This window comes from Scyliorhinus torazame, chromosome 14 (genome assembly GCF_047496885.1).
Source record: "Scyliorhinus torazame isolate Kashiwa2021f chromosome 14, sScyTor2.1, whole genome shotgun sequence".
NCBI lineage: Eukaryota > Metazoa > Chordata > Chondrichthyes > Carcharhiniformes > Scyliorhinidae > Scyliorhinus > Scyliorhinus torazame.
In genome coordinates, this window is record NC_092720.1 from 164,947,907 (window position 1) to 164,972,151 (window position 24,245).

Here is a 24,245-nt window from a genome sequence, read left to right on the forward strand (position 1 = left end):
CGGCGCGATGCCCGTCTGATTTGCGCCGGCTTTGGCGCCAGTCGGCGGGCATCCCGCCGTTGGGGGAGAATTTCGCCCATAAAGTCGCTCAAAGTTTCTCTTCATCTTTGCTTTCTGTGTTTCTCCCTGCTGTATCCCCTCCCTTCCGTGGCCCTCTCTGTACATGTGTGGAAGCCACTACTACTTAGGTTCCGTGGGTCTGATCTGCTGTCAAACACATCCGAGGATGCACATCCCACACTGTTGTTGTCAGTTTGAAAGCCTCCGGGATGAAGAATGCTGTTCCCACACTAGAAATCTCTGTCAGACATTTACCCGGGAACTGAGACAGCAGCTGCAATAAGTGAGGTTTTATTCAGATGGGACAATGACAAGTTTAAATCCCCACCGGAGCTGCTGCTCAAAGTCGCCTCCGTTTCCCCGGTCAGTTTCCCAAACTTCAGGAAACTCCTGTTCCTGCAGAAATATTTGGATTGTCTGTGAGAGACGTCAATCAGAGAGCCCACCCACTCTGCCCATTCTCTCCTCTTCCTCTACCACAGCTGCTTCACTTCCTGTAGGGACTCCAAACCAAGTCAGGAGATGGTGAGTGAAGGAGCAGAATTTAGAAGAATTACATTGCACAATATCCACACTAATGTTCAGGCAGTCTGACTATCCTGTGGGCAGTCAGGTGTGGAAATGTCCCTTATGCTGTGTGACAAGATCCAGCTCAGAGACCTGTTTACTCGGTGCTTTGTGCTGAGCTGTTTGATTGGCTGTGTGTTGGATTGAGTGTTTATTGGAAGCATTTTCCTTCTGATTTACAGACTGAGTTTTGTTGATGGATCATTGCTGAATATGAGAAGGTGAGGTGGAATTATCTGGGAGGGGCAGAGAGTCTGAGGATTCTCCCTGATTTCCTATTGTTAAGTTGGGGGTGGGTGAAGGGAGCTGGTTCCTATCCTGTGGACTGTGAATGGTCAGTTCTGTCTGTGTGTTGGGATCTGGATGAATCCTTTGCATTCAAATCTCTCGCAGATCTCCCTCCCCCATTCTGTAACCTCCTCAAAGAAGAAGACTTACAATTATATAGAGCCTTTCACGACCACCAGATGTGCCAAAGCTATTTACAGCCAATGAAGTCCTTTTGACGTGCTGGCACTGTTGTGATACAGGAAACGTGGCAGCCAATGTGTGCACAGCAAGATCAAACAGCAGTGTGATAATCAGATAATCTGTTTTTTAGTGGTGTTGATTGGAGGATTAATGTTGGTCAGGACGCCGGGAATAACTCCCCTGTTATTCTTCAAATAGTGTCTTGGGATCTTTTACACCCATCTCAGAGAGACCAGAAGTGACCTCGTTTGAGTCTTATCTGAAAATCCATTCCTCTGACAGTGCAGCACTGTCACACTTATTTTGTACTGCACTATTCTATGATCTAGGGGTCACGAATTCAAGGTGAGAGGGGAAAAGTTTAAGGGAGATATGCGTGGAAAGCTCTTTACGCAGAGGGTGGTGGGTACCTGGAACGCATTGCCGGCGGAGGTGGTAGAGGTGGGCACAATAGCGTAATTTAAGATGTATCTAGACAGATACATGAATGGGCAGGGAGCAGAGGGATACATATCCTTAGAAAATAGGCGATGGTTTTAGATAGAGGATCTGGATTGGTGCAGGCTTGGAGGGCCGAAGGGCCTGTTCCTGTGCTGTAATTTTTCTTTGTTCTTTGATCCTGTGTGATTATATGATGGCTTCACAGTTACCATCCCTGGCTCTCATGGTCATTTCCCTGTTAGTCAGGAATAGGGACACTGAACATAGGAAGAGGTACAAACTCCACTCACAGCAGGCAGTGACTCACTGCCTCAGCTCATCTGCTGCTGAAACCCTCATCCGTATCTTAGTAGACTCCAGACTCAACTATTCCACTGCTCTCCTGGCTGCCCTCACACCATGCACTGTAAACCTGAGCTCCCCCAAAACTCTGCTGTCTATGTCTGAACTGACACCAAAACCCATTATAATAATAATCTTTATCGTCACAAGTAGGCTTAAATTAACACTGCAATGAAGTTACTGTGAAAAGCCCCTCGTCACCACATTCCGGCGCCTTTTCGGGTACACAGAAGGAGATTTCAGAATGTCCAAATTACCTAACAGTACGTCTTTCGGGCCTTGTGGGAGGAAACCCACACAGACATGGGGAGAACGTGCAGACTCCACACACAGAGTCGGGAATCAAACCTGGGACCCTGGAGCTGTGAAGCAACAGTGCTACCCATTGTGCTACCATGCTGCCCATATCACCAATCACCCCTGAGCTCATTGATCTACATTGGCTCCTGGTCAAGTTATTGGGATTAAAGGCAGACACGTACCCAGGGCCTGATGACCCACATCCTAGCGTCTTAACGAAATGACAGCCGAGATAGTGGAGGCATTGGTTATAATATTCAAAAATTCCCTGATTCTGGAAAGATTTCAGTGGATTGGAAAAAGGCTAATGTAACAACCCTGTTCAAACAGGGGAAAAGGCAGAAAGTAGGAAACTATTGACCAGTTATTTCAAATCTGTCATTGAATCCATTATTAAGGACGTCGGAACAGGATATTTAGAAAGTCAAAACGCAACGTTTAAGAGTCAGCATGGTTTTATGAAGGGTAAATCGTGTTTGACTAATTTGATAAAGTTCTTCAAAGATGGAACAAGCCAAGTGGATAATGGGGATCCTGTAGACGTAGTATATGTGGACTTCCGGAAGGCATTAATAAGGTATCATACAAAAGATTAATACACCAGGTAAGATCACATAATAATCTTAATAATAATCTTTATTGTCACAATTGGGCTTACAGAAACATTGCAATGAAAAGCCCCTTTTCATGGAATTGAGATTAATTTATCAGCTTGAATAGATGACTGGCTAACCGACAGAATGCAGAGAGTCATGATAAATGATTTTTTAATCTGGTTGGCAAGATGTAACGAGTGGGGTGTTCAGTCCTCGGGCCCCAACTATTTACAATCTAGACTAATGACTTGGGTGTAGGGATAGAAGATACCATATCTAAATTTGCGGGTGACGCTAAAATGGGTGGGACAGTAAGTTGTAATGAGGATTTTTTTTTTTTACAAATTGGTGTGTGTGTGTGGGGTGGGGTGGGGGGGGGCAAAATTGGCAGGTGAAGTTTAATGTGGCCAAGTGTGAAGTTATTGATTTTGGTTGGAGGAATAAAAAGGCAACTTATTATCGAATTGGAAAGAAACCTCAACATGTTCAGGATCTGAGTGTCCTCCAACATGAATTACAGAAAGTTAGTATGCAGGTACATCAGGTAATAAGGAAGGCAAATTGAATTGTGGCCTTTATAGCTAAAGGGATAGAATATAAAAGTAGAGAAGTGTTGCTGCAACTGTTCAAGGCATTGGTGAGACCGCATCTGGAGTATTGTGTAGAGTTTTGGTCCCCTGATTTGAGGAAGGACACAGAACCCAGAGATGAAGGATTTATTATGAAAAGAAAGTCAACAGTTTAGGCCTATACTTGCTGGAGTTTAGAAGGAGCGATCTAATTGAGGTATATAAGATGGTAAAAAGGAGGGCGATACGGTGGCGCAGTGGTTAGCACTGTTGTCTACGGCGCTGAGGACCCAGGTTTGATCCCGGCCCTGCATCACTGTCCTTGTGGAGTTTGCACATTCTCTCCGTGTCTGCATGGGTTTCACCTCCACAACCCAAAGATGTGGAGGGAGGTGGATTGGCCACGCTAAGTTGCCCCTTAATTGGAAAAAAATTATTGGGTACTCTAAATCTATTTTTAAAAAGGGGATTGAAAGGTTAGACTTAGAGAGTATGTTTCCCCTTGTTAGACATTCTAGAATGAGAGGCCATAGTTTTGGGCTAAGGGGATGAGGAGCAATTATATTACTCAAAGGGTCGTGAATCTGTGGAATTCTCTACCCCAGAGTGCAGTGGATGCCGGAACATTGGACAGATTTGAGGAGATAGATGGTTTTAAATTAGCAGGATGAGGCTTCTGGGGACTGGGTAAGAAGGTGGCGATGAGGCCAAGATGAGATCAGATAGTACTGAATAGCGGATATGCTTGAGGAGCTGAATTTCCCACTTTTGCTCCTAGTTCTTATATTCACCTCGGTTTTACAATTCTCCTCATTGCTTTTTCACCCATTCATCCCTATCTCAGTAATCTCTATAGCGAATGAGCTGCTATTTCTGAGACACATTTATTGAAATGGTTTTTAATGTCTTTAAAGATTTTGCCTGAGGACATCCGGGTGCGGCTATGTAGAGCTAGGTCGCATATTCGGTAGCTCCCGCTTGGAATGGACTTTTGGGCTCTTTTACAGGGCCCCCACGGCATTTGTTTGACATTTCCCGGTGTGGGAAGACTGCAGCATTCCCCTGACAAGTGTCCCCCAGGAATGGTATGTTTTTTGGCTACCAGACCTGGCAGAAACAGTAAAAGATTTAGCTGCAACAGGATAGACAGAGGCCTCTTCCAGCATGCAGGCGGGGGAAGGGCAAGCTTAAAGCTGCAATCTGACTTGACTCTATCAAAGGTGAATTCTAGCAGCAGAGGGAACAACTGCAAAAAGATCTACCAAGGCCATTGAAGAAGCAGGGACGAGGCTTCCGGTGGCGGCCATGGACGAGTAGGTCGCGCATTCGGCAGCTCCCGTCTGGAACAGATTCCCAGACTTTTTCAGGAGTTTCCATAGACTTTTTGGGGCAGACTGGTGAAGCGAACACTGTCAAAAGGATTCCCTCTCGACTTCCGGTTGCGGCTATGCGGAGCTAAGCTGCACGATTCGGCAGCTCCCGCTACCATGGACTTTCGGGCTCGTTAGAGGAGCCCCAACGGAACTTTAAAAAAAAAAAATTTGACGCAGCCCGTGGGGAAGGGAAGAGAAAAGTCCCCCTCCAACTTCTATGAAACGGACCAGAACTGTAACGGCCAAAGGAGCGGCACTGGAGCAACGGGAGAAGCGAGGGGAAGAAAACAAAATGGCGGCGGCCAGGGACAACGGGGAGCTGCAGGAGTTCATCAAGCGCTGCTTCGAGGAGCAGCGCGAGGAGATGCACAAGGAGATGTTGGCGCCTATGCTTTCGGCAATTGAAGGACTCGGGATCACCCAGAAGGCCCACGAAGCTAAGATCCAGGAGGTACAGAAAAGAGTCAGTCAGAACGAGGACGAGCTCGTGGGCCTGGCGGTGAGAGTGGAGCAGAACGTGGCGCTACACAAGAGGTGGGCGGGAAGACTCGAAGACCTGGAGAACAGGTCGAGGAGAAAGAATCTGCGAATCCTGGGTCTCCCTGAGGGAGTGGAGGGGGCTGATGCCGGGGCATACGCGAGCATGATGCTCGAGGCGATGATGGGCACGTAGGCCCCTTCGAGGCCGCTGGAGTTGGACGGGGCACATTGGGTGCTGGCGAAGAAGCCCCAAGGGCGATGGTGGTGAGGTTCCACCGGTTCACGGACAGAGAGTGGGTCCTGAGATGGGCCAAGAAGGAGCGGAGCAGTAAGTGGGACAATGCAGAGATCCGAATATACCCGGACTGGAGCACGGAGGTTGCAAAGCGGAGAGCGGGTTTCAACCGGGCCAAAGCAGCGTTGTACCGGAAAGAAGTGAAATTCGGAATGCTGCAGCCAGCGCGACTGTGGGTCACATACAAGGGCCAACACTATTACTTCGAAACGTCTGAAGAGGCGTGGACCTTTGTACAAGCCGAAAAGTTGGACTCTAACTGAGGGTTTGTGAGGGTGGGGGGGATGTTTTGGGGTTTGATGTGTGATGGTTGTTGTATATAGGGGGTCAATCACGCGCAGGAAATGTTACATGGGCTGGGGGAGAGAGACAAGGCCGCGACAGGAGCTGCGCCAGAGGGGGGCGGAGCGGGCTTTGGAAAGGCGGGAAGGGGAACGAAGGAATGCATATGGATTGGGAGACTCCCACGCGGGGAGGTCAATGGGACGGCGGGGGAAGTCGGGGTCAGCAGGCGTCAGCTGACTTACGGGAGTGACATGGGGGGAGCAAAAAAGCTAGACAGGGGTCTAGCGGGGGGGAGGGGAGGGGGGTAGGGGGGGAAAAAAGGGTTGCGGCTGCACTGGCTGAAAGGGAATGGGACACAGAAGAGGTGGTCGGGACGGGGGTCCCCCCTCTGGGGGACTGGAGGGTGAGGGAGGCGTGGACACGGGACTGGCCCAGAAAAGGAGATGGCTAGTCAGCGGGGCATGGGGGGGTGAGAGCCCCTCCAATCTGGCTGATAACCTGGAATGTGAGGGGCCTGAATGGGCCGGTGAAGAGGGCTCGAGTGTTCGCGCACTTAAAGGGACTGAAGGCGGACGTGGCCATGTTCCAAGAGACACACCTGAAGGTGGCGGACCAGGTCAGGCTAAGAAAGGGATGGGTAGGACAGGTATTCCACTCGGGACTGGACGCGAAGAATAGAGGGGTGGCAATATTGGTGGGAAAGCGGGTGTCATTTGAGGCCATGACTATTGTAGCGGACAATGGAGGGCGATATGTAATGGTGAGCGGTAGGCTGCAAGGGACGTGGGTGGCGTTGGTAAACGTATACGCCCCGAACTGGGATGATGCAGGATTCATGAAGCACATGTTGGGGCGCATTCCGGACCTGGAGATAGGAGGCCTGATAATGGGAGGGGACTTCAATACAGTGTTGGATCCAGCACTGGACCGCTCCAAATCAAGGACTGGAAAGAGGCCGGCGGCGGCCAAGGTACTTAGGGGGTTTATGGATCAGATGGGGGGAGTGGACCCATGGCGGTTTGCAAGGCCGCAGGCCAGGGAATTTTCTTTCTTCTCCCATGTACACAAAGCCTACTCCCGGATAGATTTAATTGTTCTGGGTAGGGCGCTCATCCCGAGGGTGGAGGGGATGGAGTATTCGGCTATAGCCGTTTCGGACCATGCCCCGCACTGGGTGGAACTGGAGCTGGGAGAGGAGAGGGACCAACGCCCGTTGTGGCGGCTAGATGTGGGACTGCTGGCGGACGAGGTGGTGTGTGGGAAGGTGAGGGGGTGTATCGAAAGGTACTTGGAGGCCAACGACAACGGGGAAGTGCGAGTGGGGGTGGTATGGGAGGCGTTGAAGGCGGTGATCAGGGGAGAGCTAATTTCCATTAGGGCTCATAGGGAGAAGACAGAGGGTATGGAAAGGGAGAGGTTAGTGGGGGAGATTTTGAGAGTGGACAGGAGATACGCAGAGGCCCCGGAGGAAAGATTACTTGGGGAAAGACGACGGCTCCAGACGGAGTTTGACCTGTTGACCACGGGGAAGGCGGAGGCACAGTGGAGGAAAGCGCAGGGGGCGACCTACGAGTATGGGGAAAAGGCTAGTCGGATGTTGGCACACCAACTCCGTAAGAGGATGGCAGCGAGGGAAATAGGGGGAGTCAAAGATGGAAGGGGAGCCACGGTTCGGAGTGCGACGAAAATAAACGAGGTATTCAAGGCATTTTATGAAGAGCTGTACAGATCCCAGCCCCCAGCGGGGAAAGAGGGGATGAGACGATTCCTAGATCAGCTGAGATTCCTGAGGGTGGAGGAGCAAGAGGTGGCTGGTTTGGGGGCACCAATTGGGTTGGAGGAGCTGAGCAAGGATTTGGGGGCATGCAGGCGGGGAAGGCCCTGGGACCGGACGGATTCCCGGTGGAGTTCTACAGGAAGTACGCAGACCTGTTGGCCCCGCTACTGGTGAGGACCTTTAATGAGGCAAGAGAGGAGGGGACCCTGCCCCCGACAGTGTCAGAAGCATCAATTTATTTGATCCTAAAGCGGGACAAGGACCCACTGCAATGTGGATCATACAGGCCGATCTCGCTCCTCAATGTGGATGCAAAGTTGCTGGCAAAAGTGCTGGCCACGAGGATCGAGGACTGTGTCCCGGGGGTAATCCACGAGGACCAGACGGGATTTGTAAAGGACAGGCAACTAAACACCAATGTGCGGCGGCTCTTAAACGTGATAATGATGCCATCGGAGGAGGGAGAGGCGGAGATAGTGACAGCTATGGACGCGGAGAAGGCCTTTGACCGAGTAGAGTGGGAGTACCTCTGGGAGGTGCTGCGTAGGTTTGGGTTCGGGGTAGGGTTTATCAATTGGGTTAAGCTCCTTTACAGAGCCCCGATGGCGAGTGTAGTGACGAACTGGCGGAGGTCGGAGTACTTTCGACTGTCCCCTGTCCCCCCTGTTGTTCGCATTGGCGATCGAACCATTGGCCATGTCATTGAGGGAGTCTAATAAACGGAGGGGGGTGGTCCGAGGGGGAGAAGAGCATTGGGTGTCGCTATATGCGGATGACCTGTTGCTGTACGTGGCGGATCCAATGGAGGGGATGGTGGAGGTCATGCAGACTCTAAGGGAGTTTGGGGAGTTTTCGGGCTATAAGCTCAATGTAGGGAAGAGTGAGCTCTTTGTATTACAGGCGGGGGACCAAGAAAGAGGGATAGGGGACCTACCGCTGAGGAGGGCGGAGGGGAGGGTATCTGGGGATCCAGATAGCCAGGAGTTGGGGGACCCTACATAAACTGAATCTGACGAGGTTGGTGGAGCAAATGGAGGAGGATTTCAAAAGATGGGACATGTTACCGCTCTCGCTGGCGGGTAGAGTGCAGTCGGTCAAAATGGTGGTCCTTCCGAGGTTTCTGTTTGTGTTTCAGTGCCTTCCCATCGTGATCACTAAGGCCTTTTTTAAGAGAGTAGGCAGGAGTATTATGGGGTTTGTGTGGGCGAATAAGACCCCGAGAGTAAGGAGAGGGTTCCTGGAACGCAGTAGGGACCGAGGAGGATTGGCGCTGCCAAACCTGGGGAGCTACTACTGGGCAGCAAATGCGGGGATGATCCGCAAGTGGGTTATGGAGGGAGAGAGGGCGGCATGGAAGAGGATGGAGATGGCGTTCTGTAAAGGAACGAGCCTGGGGGCGTTGGTGACGGCACCGCTGCCACTCTCGCCGACAAAGTAAACCACGAGTCCGGTGGTGGCGGCAACGCTAAGGATCTGGGGCCAGTAGAGACGGCACCGGGGTGCAATGGGAGCATCAGTGTGGTCCCCAATCAGAGGTAACCACCGGTTTGTCCCGGGGAAGGTGGACGGGGGATTCCAGAGCTGGCATCGGGCGGGGATTGGAAGAATGGGGGACCTGTTCATCGACGGGACGTTTGCGAGCCTAGGGGCACTGGAGGAGAAGTTCGAGTTACCCCCGGGAAATGCCTTTAGATATATGCAGGTGAGGGCTTTTGTGAGGCGACAGGTGAGGGAATTCCCGTTGCTCCCGGCACAAGAAGTTCAAGATAGGGTGATCTCGGGTGTATGGGTCAGGGAGGGTGGATGAGCAAGAGATAACATGAAGGGTTGGGGAAACTGGCACGTACGGGTGAGGGCCAGTGTACAAAGCTGTGTAAATATATAATTTTGCCATGTATATACCTTGCTCTGCGCGATTTCTCGTTTTTCTTTGTTACGAGGGTTATTGTTTGTAAGGGAGAAAAATTGTGTCAAAAAACTTTAATAAATATATTTAAAAAAAAAAAAAGATTTTGCCTGAAGGCCTCGGCCTTTCCCAAAAGCCTGGTCTTGGATTTGATAGTTTAGCCCAGTGCTGTGTCTGAGAGCTGAATTTGGGATGTGCAGTCTGAGTGAGTGCAGTGTATCAAATTTCAGGATAATCCAGAACCCTTTAATCAGCTACACTGAAGAAATATTTTTCTCAGCTTCCAGCACTTCCAGTCCTGTGTGTTTTTGAAGTAAACACATAAAAATAAAGTAAGTAAAGTAACATGTGAAAGGTACATAGACTCTCAGAATTGATGAACTCATACAGAATTGATAACCCGTTTTACACTCCGCCTGACTGTCTTTTCCATTGCCCTCACGGTGCCTGGGAAGATGGGATCTGGGTGGAGGAAAGAAAGTAGCCACGTTGTCTGCACCTGGTCACTATTCAGTGTACCTGTTGGAAACAGAGGGTGTGTGACAGTCAAGTGAGGAAAAAGAAAGAACTTGTATCTGATCCCCACACAGGGGAATAGCAGACTGACACTCACTGTGGAACAGTCTCTAACTGAGGAGTCACCCCTATCAGCACTGGAGGAGAGAGAGTTGGAGGAAATCATGTTTCCTTTTCCTGTTTTACAGAAGGATTACACCGTACTACACCAGAGAATACAGAGAGGGTAGACACCGCAGATAGTCCCTGACCATCACCAAGGAACAACTGCACAACTGTGGGAAGACATCGAGTCCCTTCACAGCATTGCTCAATACAGAGAAGGTTGGGCAGTAAAACCATCATCTGGAAATCGGTCGGGTCAGGGACGTTTTGACATATCATCAGATCTGAAACTGGTCAGTGGTGTGGAACCTTCCATGAGAACCAACCTTTCCGAAGGTTCTGCTGTGGGTGATTGGTCAGGGTGAGGCTGGGAACAAGTGTGAGTGGGCTCCAAGTGTGGTGAGAGCTTCAGTCATTCATCGAGCCTCATGAACCACTGACTCATTTTGACAAGTGAGAGGCAGGAGATACAGGCTCACATGGTCTCCTGACACACAAGGTGGCTCTGTTGTACCACTTGTTATACAACGGCCACTTCATGGAAGAGAAACCATTCCAGTGTGAGATGTGCGACCGGGCCTTTCCAAAGTTATCGAGGCTCGTGCAACATCGACGCATTCACACAGGAGAGAAACCATTCACATGCGAGGTGTGCGACAAATCATTCTCACAGTCATCAAACCTCCGTGTGCACAAATGTATTCAGAAAGGTGAGAATCTATTCACATGCAAAGTGTGCGGAAAATCATTCACACAGTCCTGGACCCTCCGTGTACATCTGCGCATTCACACAGGGGAGAAACCATTCATTTGTGAAGTGTGCGACAAATCATTCTCACAGCCATCCTCCCTCCGTGAACACCAACGCATTCACACAGGAGAAAAGCCATTCAGATGTGAGGTATGCAACAAATCATTCAGGCAATCATCACATCTCCGCGAACACAAACGCATTCATACAGGCGAGAAACCTTTCACATGTGAAGTGTGCAACAAATCATTCTCGATCTTAAGGAACCTCCATGCCCATCAGCTCATTCACACAGGGGAGGAAGTTGTCAAGTGTGAGGATTGTGGCAAAGTCTTCACAAACTTAAGGAGTCTCCAGCTACATCAGACAATCCACACAGGAGAGAAACAATTCAGTTGTGAGATTTGCAATAAAGCTTTTGCAACATCATCAACCCTCCTGATACACCAGAGGATTCATACAGGGGAGAAACCCTTCAAGTGTGAATTTTGTGAGATGGCTTTCTCGCAAACTTCTGATCTCCTGAGACACCAAAGGATTCACACAGGGGAGAAACCCTTCAAGTGTGAGGTGTGTGATCGAACGTTCTCACAGTCATCAACGCTGGTAAAACACCGACGTATTCATACTGGGGAGAAGCCATTCAGGTGTGACGTGTGTGAGAAATCATTCTCAGAATCATCGCATCTCCGCAGACACCAACACATTCACACTGGGGAGAAACCATTTATATGCAAGGTTTGTGACAAATCATTCTCACGTTCATCAAATCTCCGCACCCATCAACACATTCACACAGGAGAGAAACCATTCAAGTGTGAGATGTGCGACAAGAGCTTTGCAGAATCCTGGGATCTGCTGAAACATCAGCGAATTCACACTGACGAAATGCCATTCAAATGTGAGGTGTGTGCCAAATCATTCTCAGACTCATTGTCCCTCCGTGCACATCAACACATTCACACAGGGCTGAATCCTTTCCCAGACGAGGTGTGTGACAAATCAAGCTCCTCGGACCTCGTGTTCCATCAGAGGGTCCACGCAGGGGAGTGAGTCTTCAACTGTGAGCTTAGTGTGGAGAAAGCAACGCTCTAACTGCAAGAAACTGAACCAGAAGACAACTTAACTCTGGATTTAACTGAGAAATTCTTTATAGTTTAAAGATACAGGCATGGAAACCAATGAGGTTCAAAGGCTGAAATCAACACCGATTGTTTTAAAGAGTAAACTTCAAAATTCACCTGTGAATAAGAATGAAGAATAATCTTTTGTAGATGGAACTTTGCTGTACAAATGGTGTCAGAAGAAAACTCAGAAAACATCACAAGAAGCAATATTTTACATTTAAGCTGGACATGGAATTCAGCAGACTGCTGATGAACTTGTGAAGTTGTGAACAAGGGGTGGCACCGTGATTAGCACTGCTGCCTTACAGCACCAGGGACCCAGGTTCAATGCCGATCACGGGTGACTATCTGTGTGGCGTTTGCACCTTCTTCCCGTGTCTGCGTGGATTTCCTCCGGTTGCTCCGGTTTCCTCCCATAGTCCTAAGGTGTGCAGGTTAGGTGGATTGGCCATGCTAAATTGCCTTGGTTTGGGATACGGGGTGGGGGATTGGGCCGAGGTAGGGTTCCCTTTCAGAGGGTTGGTGCAATCCCAAAGGGCTGAATAGCCTCCTTCTGCATTGTAGAGCTTCTATGATTCTATTTTATGAATTGATTGAATAATGGGCGGGTGATAATGGTTTGTATTGCATGTGGCAAGATCATTGTGAAGATTTATAAAATATTGTAAGTTGTAATATTCTACATGGTATAAATGGAAACTCGACACTTGTAACACATTTTCATTTTCTTCTGGTGGGAAATCTTGTGAATATTAGTTTATGGTTTTTGTGTTTTGGAATGTTATTTTTAGTTTTGGGAATATGATTTTTAGTTTTAGGCATATAACTTTTACATTAAAGATCAAAGGGGCGGCACGGTTGCACAGTGGTTAGCACTGCTGCCACACGGCGCCGAGGACCCGGGTTCGATCCCAGCCCTGGGCCACTGTACGTGTGGAGTTTGTACATTCTCCCCATGTCTGCAAGGGTCTCACCCCCACAACCCAAAAAGATGTGCAGGATAGGTGAATTGGCCATGCTAAATTGCCCCTTAATTGGAAAACAAAAGAGTTGGGTACTCTAAATTAAAAAAAAAAAATCAGAATGGTCAGATTGGAGAGAGCGATAAAACAGCCGGTGGGCTAACTTAGCTGGAGGCATGGGGCAGGATTCTCCGGTCTCCTAACAGTGTGTTTCCTGGTGGCGGGAGGAGGCGTACTGTTCGCTGGCGATGGGATTCTCTGCTCCTGCCGAAAGAGCTATAAAACAGCAGATACTTAGCTGGAGAATGGAGACAAGATGTCTGCACTCCTTGCAGTAATGACAATCCAGAGAAATTGTTTTGTTTCAGGAGTTGGAACGAAATTAGTTTAAAAGCATTCAATGAATCCTGATAGTTTGCACAATCCAATTGCTTCATCAAAGTGAATAAGAAATTGTAAATTATATTCAATAAACAACACCTCCACTTCAGTGTGTGGTACATGAAATGCTGACATCAGCCACGGAAGGAAGGGATTGACTTTGTCCCTAATCAGCTGATCATCAAGTCACTCACCTTCCCCAAATTTGGGCATGATATCCGAATTCCTGACAATGATGGTTTGTGGGATCTGCAACGCAGTGACCCAACGGAAGCTCCAGGCAGAAACCCATTGGATTTGCAGAGAGCGGTTGAGATTGCTATCTCTCGTGAAAGTTCAGAGCAGGATGTCCAGGAGCTCCAAGGGATGGCGGTCCTGAACTTAGGTTGGCCAGGCGATCGCCATACAGTCTTTCTGAGGCCCGAAGAGATGGACCCCTGACCTTGGGGTGCCTACCGCAGGGAGGCAGACCAACACCATAGGAACCCAGAGAGCCTTCGAACAGTCTTTGGCAACCGAGAAGACCCGGACCGTGGGGCATATTATGTGTATGAGGAGGACGACCCATTCCTGCAGTTGCACTGTTTCGTGGTGCCAATCCATCTCACGCTCCTCGTGAACGGGCACCCCATATGGATGGAGTTGGATACCTGGGCAGCAGTCTCCGTGGTCAGCCACGGAACATTTGACCAGATCCGATCAGGCATCCAAGTTTTGGTTCTACGGGACACGGCTAGCAACATATACGGGGAAGCCATTGGCCATCGCAGGTACCTCAGTGGTCCCGGTCACATACTGGCAGCAATCGGCCAGTCTACCTTTGGCTGCAACACCTCCACCTTTACTGGCAGTGGGTCTGCTGCATTGGACCAGAAGGACTACATGGATCAGAAGGCATCTTGGCAAAATTTACAGAAGTGTTCCAGAAGGGCCTGGGCACCATCAAAGGGGCAGCGACCAAGAATAATGTTGACCCGTCGGCACAATCATGCTATTTTCATGCCCGGCCAACCCTATATGCTTTTAAGACCAAAAGGAGACACAGAACTGGACTGATTGGAGTGCTTGGACATAAACCGTCCCATGCAGTTCTCTGACTGGGTGACCCCAATCGTGTCCCTGATTTCTAAAAACAAATTTCGAGTAAATATTTCTTTTTTTTCCAATTAAGGGGCAATTTATTGTGGCCAATCCACCTACCCTGCGCATCATTGAGTTGTAGTTGTGAGACCCATGCAGACACGGGGAAAATGTGCGAACTCCACACGGACAGTGACCTGGGGCTAGAATCGAACCCGCGTTCTCAGCGCCATGAGGCAGCAGCATGCCCGTGATGAAGTCTGATGGCTCTGTTTGTCTTTGTTGGGAACATAAGATGACAGTGGACAGAGTATCTTTGCTTGTCCCTCGCACAGAGGACCTATACGTGAAGCTCAGCGGCGGGGGGGGGGGGGAGGAGAATATTTACGAAGCTGAATTTAGAACACGTGTACCTCCAGCTGGCTTTAGACCTGGGGTCCCGGAAATTTGTTACGGTAAATACGTTCCGGGTGTGGACGAATACGCCCTTCTGCCTTTCTGGGACACCTCAGCTTGTGCAATCTTTCCATGGGTATTGGAGAATATCCTACACAGGTTGCCACGTGTATATGTCTACCTGGACGACATGCTAACTCCGGGGTCCTCTAAGCAGGAACATTTGCAGGACCTGGCCAAGGTTCTCTAACGTTTCGAGGAAGCCGGAGTTCGCCTGCATAGAGTGAAATGTGTGTCCCACGCGGCAGATGTATTACAGTTATGATGCCCTGTGGACCGCCACTGCTGCACCTGGTCGAGGACTAGGTACAAGCCATCCGGCAGGCTCCCATCACGGAAGAACCGATGGAACTTTGTTCCTTCCTGGGGCTGGAAATTCATCCCCAATCGAGCAACCCTGTTGGCTCCCCTCCATTGGTTATTGAAAAAGGGTCGGCCATGGGAATGGCTCAGCCATAGCGTGCGGCTTTCTCAGAGGTCAAAAAGTAGCTATCGTTATCACGGTTCTTAACCCATTTTGACCCTTCCAAGCAACTCTTGCTGACATGTGAGCCTTGCCCTTGGAGTTCGGACCATCCGAGCACCGCATGGACGATGGGTCAGAACATCCCAGAGCATTCGCCTCCACGGAGTGTGACTACCTGCACATTGAGAAAAAGGGTCTGGCGATAGTGTTCGGGGTGAAAACATTTCACCGGCACATTTGTGGCCATGCATTCAAGGTGCTGACGGACCACAAGCCTTTGCAAAGACTGTTTCAGGCGGAACCCCCCCCCCCCCCACGTTTAACCCCCTGTCTCCGGCAAGTTAACCCCCCCCCCCGCAAGTTAAACCTTACCCGGCAAGTTAAATCACCCCCCCCCCCCCCGGCAAGTTAACCCCCCCCGGCAAGTTTAAACTCCCCGCGACAAGTTAACCCCCCCCCCCGCAAGTTTAAACTCCCCCCGACAAGTTAACCCCCCCCCCAGGAAGATAACCCCCCCCCCGCAAGTTAAACCCCACCCCCATCAAATTAACCCCCCCCCCGGCAAGTTAACCCCCCCCCCCCGGCAAGTTAAACCTCCCCCCCCCCCCGGCAAGTTAAACCCCCTTCCCCAGCAAGTTAAACCTCCCCCCCCCCCGCAAGTTAACCCCCACCCCGGCAAGTGAACCCCCCCCCCCCCAGCAAGTTAAACCTCACCCCCGGCAAGTTAAACCCCCCTCCCCAGCAAGTTAAACCTCTCCCCCTCCCCCCCGCCCCAGCAAGTTAAACCTCCCCCACCCACACACCCCGTCAAGTGACCCCCCCCCCCAGCAAGTTAAACCCCCCCCTCCCCATCAAGTTAAACCTCCCCCCCACCCCGGCAAGTGAAACCCCCCCTCCCCAGCAAGTTAATCCTCCCTCCCCAGCAAGTTAAACCTCCCCCACCCCGGCAAGTGAACCCCCCCTCCCCAGCAGGTTAAACCCCCCCCCCAACCCTGGCAAGTTAAACCCCGCCCTCCCAGCAAGTAAACCACCTCCACCCCCGCAAGTTAAATCCCCCCCCCCCCCCGGCAAGTTAAATCCCCCCCCCATCAAATTAAACCACCCCCCGGCAAGTTAACCCCCTCCCCCCGGCAACTTAAACCTCCCCCACCCCCGGCAAGTTAACCCCCACCCCGGCAAGTGAACCCCCCACCCCGGCAAGTGAACCCCCCCCCTCCCCAGCAGGTTAAACCCCCCCCCCCCACCCTGGCAAGTTAAACCCCGCCCCCCCCAGCAAGTAAACCACCCCCACCCACGCAAGTTAAATCCCCCCCCCCCCATCAAATTAAACCACCCCCCGGCAAGTTAAACCCCCCCCCCCCCGGCGCGTTAAACCTCCCCCACCCCCGGCAAGTTAACCCCCCCCCCCGGCAAGTTAACCCCCCCGGCAAGTTAACCCCCCCCCCGGCAAGTTAACCAGCCCCCCGGCAAGTTAACCCCCCCCGGCAAGTTAAACCCCCACCCGGCAAGTTTAAACTCCCCCCGACAAGTTAACCCCCCCAGGAAGATAACCCCCCCCCCGGCAAGTTAAACCCCACCCCCCATCAAATTAACCCCCCTGCCGGCAAGTTTAAACCCCCCCCCCGGCAAGTTAACCCCCCCCCCAGCAAATAAACCCCCCCCCCAGCAAGTAAACCACCCCCCACCCCCGCAAGTTAAATCCCCCCCCCCGGCAAGTTAAATTCCCCCCCATCAAATTAAACCCCCCCCCCCGGCAAGTTAAACCCCCCCCCCACCCCGGCAAGTTAAACCCCCCCCCTCCCGGCAAGTTAAACCCCCCCCCCGGCAAGTTAAACCCCCCTCCCCAGCAAGTTAAACCTCCCCCCCCACCCCGGCAAGTTAAACCCCCCTCCCCAGCAAGTTAAACCTCCCCCCCCCCCCCCCCCGGCAAGTTAACCCCCACCCCGGCAAGTGAACCCCCCCCCAGCAAGTTAACCCCCACCCCGGCAAGTGAACCCCCCCCAGCAAGTTAAACCTCTCCCCCCCCCCCCCAGCAAGTTAAACCTCCCCCACCCACACACCCCGGCAAGTGACCCCCCCCAGCAAGTTAAACCCCCCCTCCCCAGCAAGTTAAACCTCCCCCACCCCGGCAAGTGAAACCCCCCCTCCCCAGCAAGTTAAACCTCCCTCCCCAGCAAGTTAAACCTCCCCCCACCCCGGCAAGTGAACCCCCCCCTCCCCAGCAGGTTAAACCCCCCCCCACCCTGGCAAGTTAAACCCCGCCCCCCCAGCAAGTAAACCACCCCCACCCCCGCAAGTTAAATCCCCCCCCCCGGCAAGTTAAATCCCCCCCCCCATCAAATTAAACCACCTCCCGGCAAGTTAAACCCCCCCCCCCCCCCCGGCAAGTCTAAACCCCCCCCCACCCCCGGCAAGTTAACCCCCCCCCCCGGCAAGTTAACCCCCCCCAGCAAGTTAAACCCCCCCCCCAGCAAGTAAACCAGCCCCCACCCCTGCAAGTTAAATCCCCCCCCCCCGGCAAGTTAAATCCCCCCCCCCATCAATTTAAACCCCCCCCCGGCAAGTTAAACCCCCCCCCTCCCGGCAAGTTAACCCCCCCCCCCGGCAAGTTAACAACCCCGGCAAGTTAAACCCCCCTCCCCAGCAAGTTAAACCTCCCCCCCACCGGCAAGTTAACCCCCACCCCGGCAAGTGAACCCCCCCCCCAGCAAGTTATACCTCCCCCCCCTCCCCAGCAAGTTAAACCTCCCCCACCCACCCACCCCGGCAAGTGACCCCCCCCCCCCAGCAAGTTAAACCCCCCCCTCCCCAGCAAGTTAAACCTCCCCCCCACCCCGGCAATTGAAACCCCCCCTCCCCAGCAAGTTAAACCTCCCCCACCCCGGCAAGTGAACCCCCCCCCTCCCCAGCAGGTTAAACCCCCCCCCCACCCTGGCAAGTGAAACCCCCCCCCCCTCCCCAGCAAGTGAACCCCCCCCCCCTCCCCAGCAAGTGAAACCGCCCCCCCCCGGCAAGTAAACGCCCCCCCGGCAAGTAAACGCCCCCCCCTTCCAATCAGGCCACCGACACCTGCTTGGACCGGCGAGGTCATCGCCATCTGACATTTCATGGACTCTTTACCATCACAGCATGTCGAATGCAGACTTTGACCCAGACGAATCCGCGTCTTTTCGCGCCAGGCACATGATATTATATAGTGCCCAACACCCCGTCTTGCCGGACAACCTGAGGGCTGACACATCTAAACTCCCGGAGCTGAGCATGGAGGACGGCGTTATCCTTTGGGAGATGCGAGTCATGGTTCCACAAAGAGGATGCGGCCCACTTCTACAGGAACGCCATGAAAATGTTGGCCCCCAGTTACGCCTGGTGTCCCAGCATAGACGCAGGCATTGAGAAGTTGGCCCAGCAATGTCAGGCCAGGAACAGCAGAAGCTGCCACCCACGGAAATGGTCAGGTCGACCCTGGTTCTGTTTCCACGTTGACTTCGCGGGACCGTTCCAAGGCTCCATGTCCCTCATCATGATTGACACCCACTCCAAATGGATAGAAGTGCACCGGATGCAAGTGACAGCCACAAACGGCCATGGTTGAGCGGCTTGGACATTTATGCACTCAAAATGGAATTGGTCACATGCGCACCACTCCCTACCACCGCATCGGAACGGTTTGGCCAAACAAGGAGTTCAAACTTTCAATGAGGGATGAAGAAGCAGAACTCGGGATCTCGAGAGATGTGTTCAGCCAGGTTCCTGCTATCGGACCACGCCGCATGCCACAACCGGGGTCGCACCATGCCAGATGTTCATGGGACACCGCCTCCGGACCCAGTTGAGTCTGGTGCTTCCCAACATCGGCAGGAAGGTTCGTCACAAACAGGTCTGGTCCAAAGCGGATACTGCTAAGTGTACCTCCCCGAGGCAACTTGTCGCTGGAAGACGTGGTGCATGGATGGAACTTTGGCAACAGGGCCACATGGATCCTGGGTGTGGTACTGTCCCAGACCAGACCGGTATCATCTAAGGGGCGGTCACAAGTCGGACAGGCACACGGACCTCCTCCACAGTCATGTCCCTGACCTAAATGGACCCCCTCCCTGTCCTGAATATCCTGGCCCCCTTATTTCCCCTCCTCCACAGCCACCACTGCCGCCAGCCCCATCGACCACAGAACCACACAACGCCAAGATGGCAGAATTGGACCTTTCTGACTCTGACTCCGAGGTGGAGAATCAGAGGGCAGCACGATGACACAGTGGGTTAGCTCTGCTGCCTCACGGCGCCGAGGTCCCAGGTTCGATCCCGGCTCTGGGTGACTGTCCGTGTGTAGTTTGCACATTCTCCCCGTGTTTGCGTGGGTTTCACCCCCACAACACAAAGATGATCAAGGTAGGTGGATTGAACACGCTAAATTGCCCCTTAATTGGAAAAAAAATGAATTGGGTACACTAAATATTTTTTAAAAGAGGTGGAGAATCAGCTGCCAACGGATACCACTGACCCAGTTCCCAATGCCGAGCCAACCAACCAGCTCCATTCCGACGCTCCGCATGAAAATGTCGGTCACCTGTCCGGTACATGCCACCGGACCCCACATAAACAACACCCAAGCTCCAATCTAGGGCGGAGAAGACAAAGGTCCTCTGCCGATATGAACGCCACTCACAACAAATTGTTACATCCCCCACAGGGGTCATGGGGTGTGGAGCATCTAGTTCCCCATGACCTCTACTGAGTAAGAACCTCCCCGGTAACAGGCAGGACTTCCCTGGGGAAACTTGTGCCCCGACCTGGGTGAAGGTCGGCAGCGTGAGAACCGTTCAGTGAGTGGAGACGTTTAATATACGTGTTCACAATCCTTTATTTTCACATCCTACGCTTCGTTCCTTGTGGTCACTGCGGATTCTAGTGACGTTCACCTGTAGTATTCTCAGACGGCCATTGCACAAGACATGAAGGAGGGAAATTGTTTTCTGTTCAGGAAGCTCTGTGACCTTCAATGTCATGTGATTTTTATCAATCACACCTTGGGGAAGCTGCTATTCCATAAAACTCCAGTGACCTATTCAATTTAATGAAGCCATTTATTCTGCGGAGTAATTTACTCTGTTCCCCAACTATCTTTTGCCTGCCACCACCCAATATGCCTCCTGTCTCCACTTTAATTCACATCCTCTCTCCTCGCCCTCTTTATCTATCTCTCTTCCTGTCTCTCTCCTCCTAAGAGGAATAGAGAGAAAGTTTACCGTTTTAAACTCTATTTTATTTTGAAAAAACACAGCAGAAGCCCCACACAATATTACTGAGGTAATAATATAATTATGATGAAATTAAACTATTTTCAACTATTTCTCCTGCCTCTGTGGCACAACTGAAAATAAACTATTATCTGTGGGCTTGTCGTTTGCTGAATTGTTGTCACAGCATGTAGACTGGAGTCATGAATATCCAAACGTCCAAAAACTGAGTGTAATTTGAAGAGCCGCCTCAAACAGGTGACCTCTCTGTGGCAAATGGTTAGCACTGCTGCCTCACAGCGCCAGTGACCCGGGTTCAATTCCGATCTTAGGTGACTGTGTGGAGTTTGCACTTTCTCTCCATGTCTGTGTAGGTTGCCTCCGGTGCTCCGGTTTCCTCCCACAGTGCAAAGATGTGGGTTTGGTGCATTTGCCATTCTAAATTGCTCCTTCGTATCCAAAACATTAGGTAGGGTTGCAGGGATAGGGCGGATGAGTGGGCCTTGGTCGGGTGCTCTTTCAGAGGGTTGGTGGACTTGATGAGCCAAATGGCCGCCTTCTGCAATGTGGGGATTCTATGAAACCTGTCACTCGTTATTCCCATCTGGGCTGTGGTCATTTCTATGGTTGGTACCAGCGTCCTGGGTGATGTTTAATAAACCCGTGTTAAATTTAAACTTTATATCTAACTGACATTTAAAACTCCTGATACAGATTCAGCCGGATTACGGGGATAAAACTGATACAAACTAGTGGAAATGCTCAATTACAACCTGTGCACTTGTGGTTGTTGCATATTTGCCAAGGGGTTTTATTAAAGCAAACATTTTCAAAAATTGTCTATGACAAATTGAAGCAGTTTTATTCAAAGGTGGTACAGTGCGATCTGATTGACTTCATGATCAGTGCAGTGTGTAAACATTTACAGGATAATTTCTTCATCATTTTACAACATGTTTGTGTTTCAATAAATGGTAGGTGGGGTTTGTACAGGGAGCCCAGAGTCTGAGGAATTATTTGTGTGGCCCTGACAACAACTTTAATCCATGTTCATGGAATAATCCATCTGGAGTTGGACTTGAACTCACAACCTTGTTCTGTGAGTCAGAGGGTTGTGGGTTCAAGACCCACTCCAGGACTTGAGCACAAAAACTCCTGGCTGTCACTCCAGTGTAGTACTGAGGGGTAGAAGAGATTCCAGAGATCGGGAGGTGAGAGGCCTTAGAGGGATATGAAAACAAGCTCAAAAACCTCACTAAAACAAACACTGAGCTTCTCTGGGAAGAGTGGGTTATTCCTTGAGTTTTGCACTGAAAGGATGCTGAGTTAATACAGCCATATATTCTGATGTCTTCTTTGGATGATGTTTACCGATCTGGTCAAAGGTTAAATTGATCTCTTGAAACAATTGGACTGATGGTGGGAGGTTGGAGACAGACACTGCTGAGACAGACAGTGCTTTGGAAGGACAGCTCCCCTGTGAGAGCACTGTAAACAACTCCGTATAAGGGAAGCAGGTGAGCCAGCTCCAAGTCCGTGTTGACATCTTGGTGATTGGCGAGAGAGGAGGTGTAGGTGAAACAATCCTGACACACGTCACACTGGAAGGGTTTGTCTCCTGTGTGTTTCATGAGGGCCGACAACTGTGTGAAGGTTTTATTACAGAACTCACACTGATAGGGTTTCTCTCCTGTGTTAGTATTGATGGACCATCCTAAATTGCCCTTAGTGCCCAAAAAGGATAGCTGGGGTTACTGGGTCATGGGGTGGAGGTGTGGGCTTGAGTGGGGTGCTCTTTCCAAGGGCCGTTGCAGACTCGATGGACCGAATGGCCTCCTTCTGCAAAGTAAATTCTATGATTTACAAGTTCGGTGGACTGGATGAAAACATTGCACCTGAAAAGTTTCTCTCCTGTGTGAATCTTATGGTTACCCAGAAAGGTCAAATATTCAGAAAGAAAATTAGTATAAAACCCCAGTGTGAATGAGTTGATGTCTGTGGAGCTTCGATGACCATGAGAATGATTTGTCGCACACGTCACGGTTTCTCCCCAGTGTGAATGTGCCCGTGTTGCACAAATGACGATGACTGTGTGAAGGGTTTATTGCACAGCTTGTACATGAATGGTTCACTCCTGTTTGTGTGCACGGAAGGTTGATGAATCCGAAAATGATTTGTTACATTCCACACACTTGAACGGTTTCTCCTGAGTGTGAATGTGTTGGTGTTACACAAGCGTAGATGACCGTGTGAAGGTTTGGCTGCACACCATGCATGTGAATGGTTTCTCCCCTGTGTGAACGCGTTGGTGTCTGCAGAGGCTCGAAGACACTGAGAACGGTTTCTCACATACCTCGCATGTGAAAGGTTTTTCCTCCATGTCGATCGTTTGGTGCATCAGGAGATTGGAGGATAGGGCAAGTCTTCTCACAAATGTCACACCTGAAGGGTTTCTCCCCTCTGTAATTCCTCTGGTGCAGTCGGAGACGAGTGGATGTTGTGAAATGTTTATTGCAAACCTTACACTTAAATGGCTTCTCTCCAGTGTGGCTGCATCGGTGATCCACAAGCTCCTATAACTTTGCAAATTTGGTCACACGCATCACATGTGATGGTACCGCCCTGGTATGAATGTGTTTGTGTGCATGGAAGGCTGATGATTCTGAGAAGGATTTGTTGCACATTTCGCACTGGATCAGTCTCTCCAGTGTGAAAAGTTAGTGTTGCATGAGCGTTGATGACCATATGAATGATTTGTCGCACACTTCACTCATGAATAGTTTCTCCCTTGTGTGAATCCTCTGGTTTCTCAAGAGATCAGAGGACTGAGCAAAAGCCATCTCATAAAGATAACATCAAAAGGATTTCTCCCCTTTGTCAATCCTCTGGTGTCTCAGATGCCTCAAAGATGTCAAGAAACTTTAATTTTAAATCTCACACTTCACAGTTTCTCCCTAGATGTGTCAGTGATTCATCAGCTCCAATGACTGTGTGCGGGTTCGATCACACTGCACACATTCATGGTTTCTCTTCCATGTGGCTGCTCTGGTGTTCAACGTTGTACAATAGTTGTACCTGGTGTGTAAGGAGAGCCTGTGGAGTCTCATGAGTCCAGCAGCTCACACTTGAACAGCCTCTCACCTGTAGGAATGAGTCAGTGGTTCATGAGGCTCGATAAATGATTGAAACTCACCACTTGGAGCCCACTCACACTTCTTTCCAGCCTCACCCTGACCCATCACCCACAGCCGAACCTTCGGAAAGGTTGGTTCTCATGGAAGGTTCCACACCACTGACCAGTTTCAGATCTGACGATATGGGGCAGTACCGTAGCCTTGTGGATAGCACAATTGCTTCACAGCTCCAGGGTCCCAGGTTCGATTCCGGCTTGGGTCACTGTCTGTGCGGAGTCTGCACATCCTCCCCGTGTGTGCGTGACTTTCCTCCGGGTGCTCCGGTTTCCTCCCACAGTCCAAAGATGTGCAGGTTAGGTGGATTGGCCATGATAAATTGCCCTTAGTGTCCAAAATTGCCCTTAGTGTTGGGTGGGGTTACTGGGTTATGGGGATAGGGTGGCGGTGTTGACCTTGGGTAGGGTGCTCTTTCCAAGAGCCGGTGCAGACTCGATGGGCCGAATGGCCTCCTTCTGCACTGTAAATTCTATGATAATCTATGATGTCAAAGCTCCCCGGACCCAACCAA

The 24,245-nt window shown here is 51.0% G+C and overlaps 1 protein-coding gene across 1 annotated transcript; it reads left to right on the plus strand.

The window, feature by feature from the left end:
• The first annotated feature begins 383 nt into the window (after positions 1 to 383).
• Positions 384 to 14,767, plus strand: LOC140390142 (uncharacterized). The gene is made up of 2 exons (XM_072475074.1): positions 384 to 585; positions 10,167 to 14,767. The coding sequence occupies exon 2, from the start codon at positions 10,622 to 10,624 to the stop codon at positions 11,885 to 11,887; it is 1,266 nt and encodes a 421-aa protein (XP_072331175.1). The 5' UTR covers positions 384 to 585; positions 10,167 to 10,621; the 3' UTR covers positions 11,888 to 14,767.
• The last annotated feature ends 9,478 nt before the right edge of the window (positions 14,768 to 24,245 follow it).

What these genes read in the sequence shown, in the direction of transcription:
- LOC140390142 (XM_072475074.1), top strand. Translation starts at nt 10,622, where the DNA reads ATGGAAGAGAAACCATTCCAGTGTGAGATGTGCGACCGGGCCTTTCCA.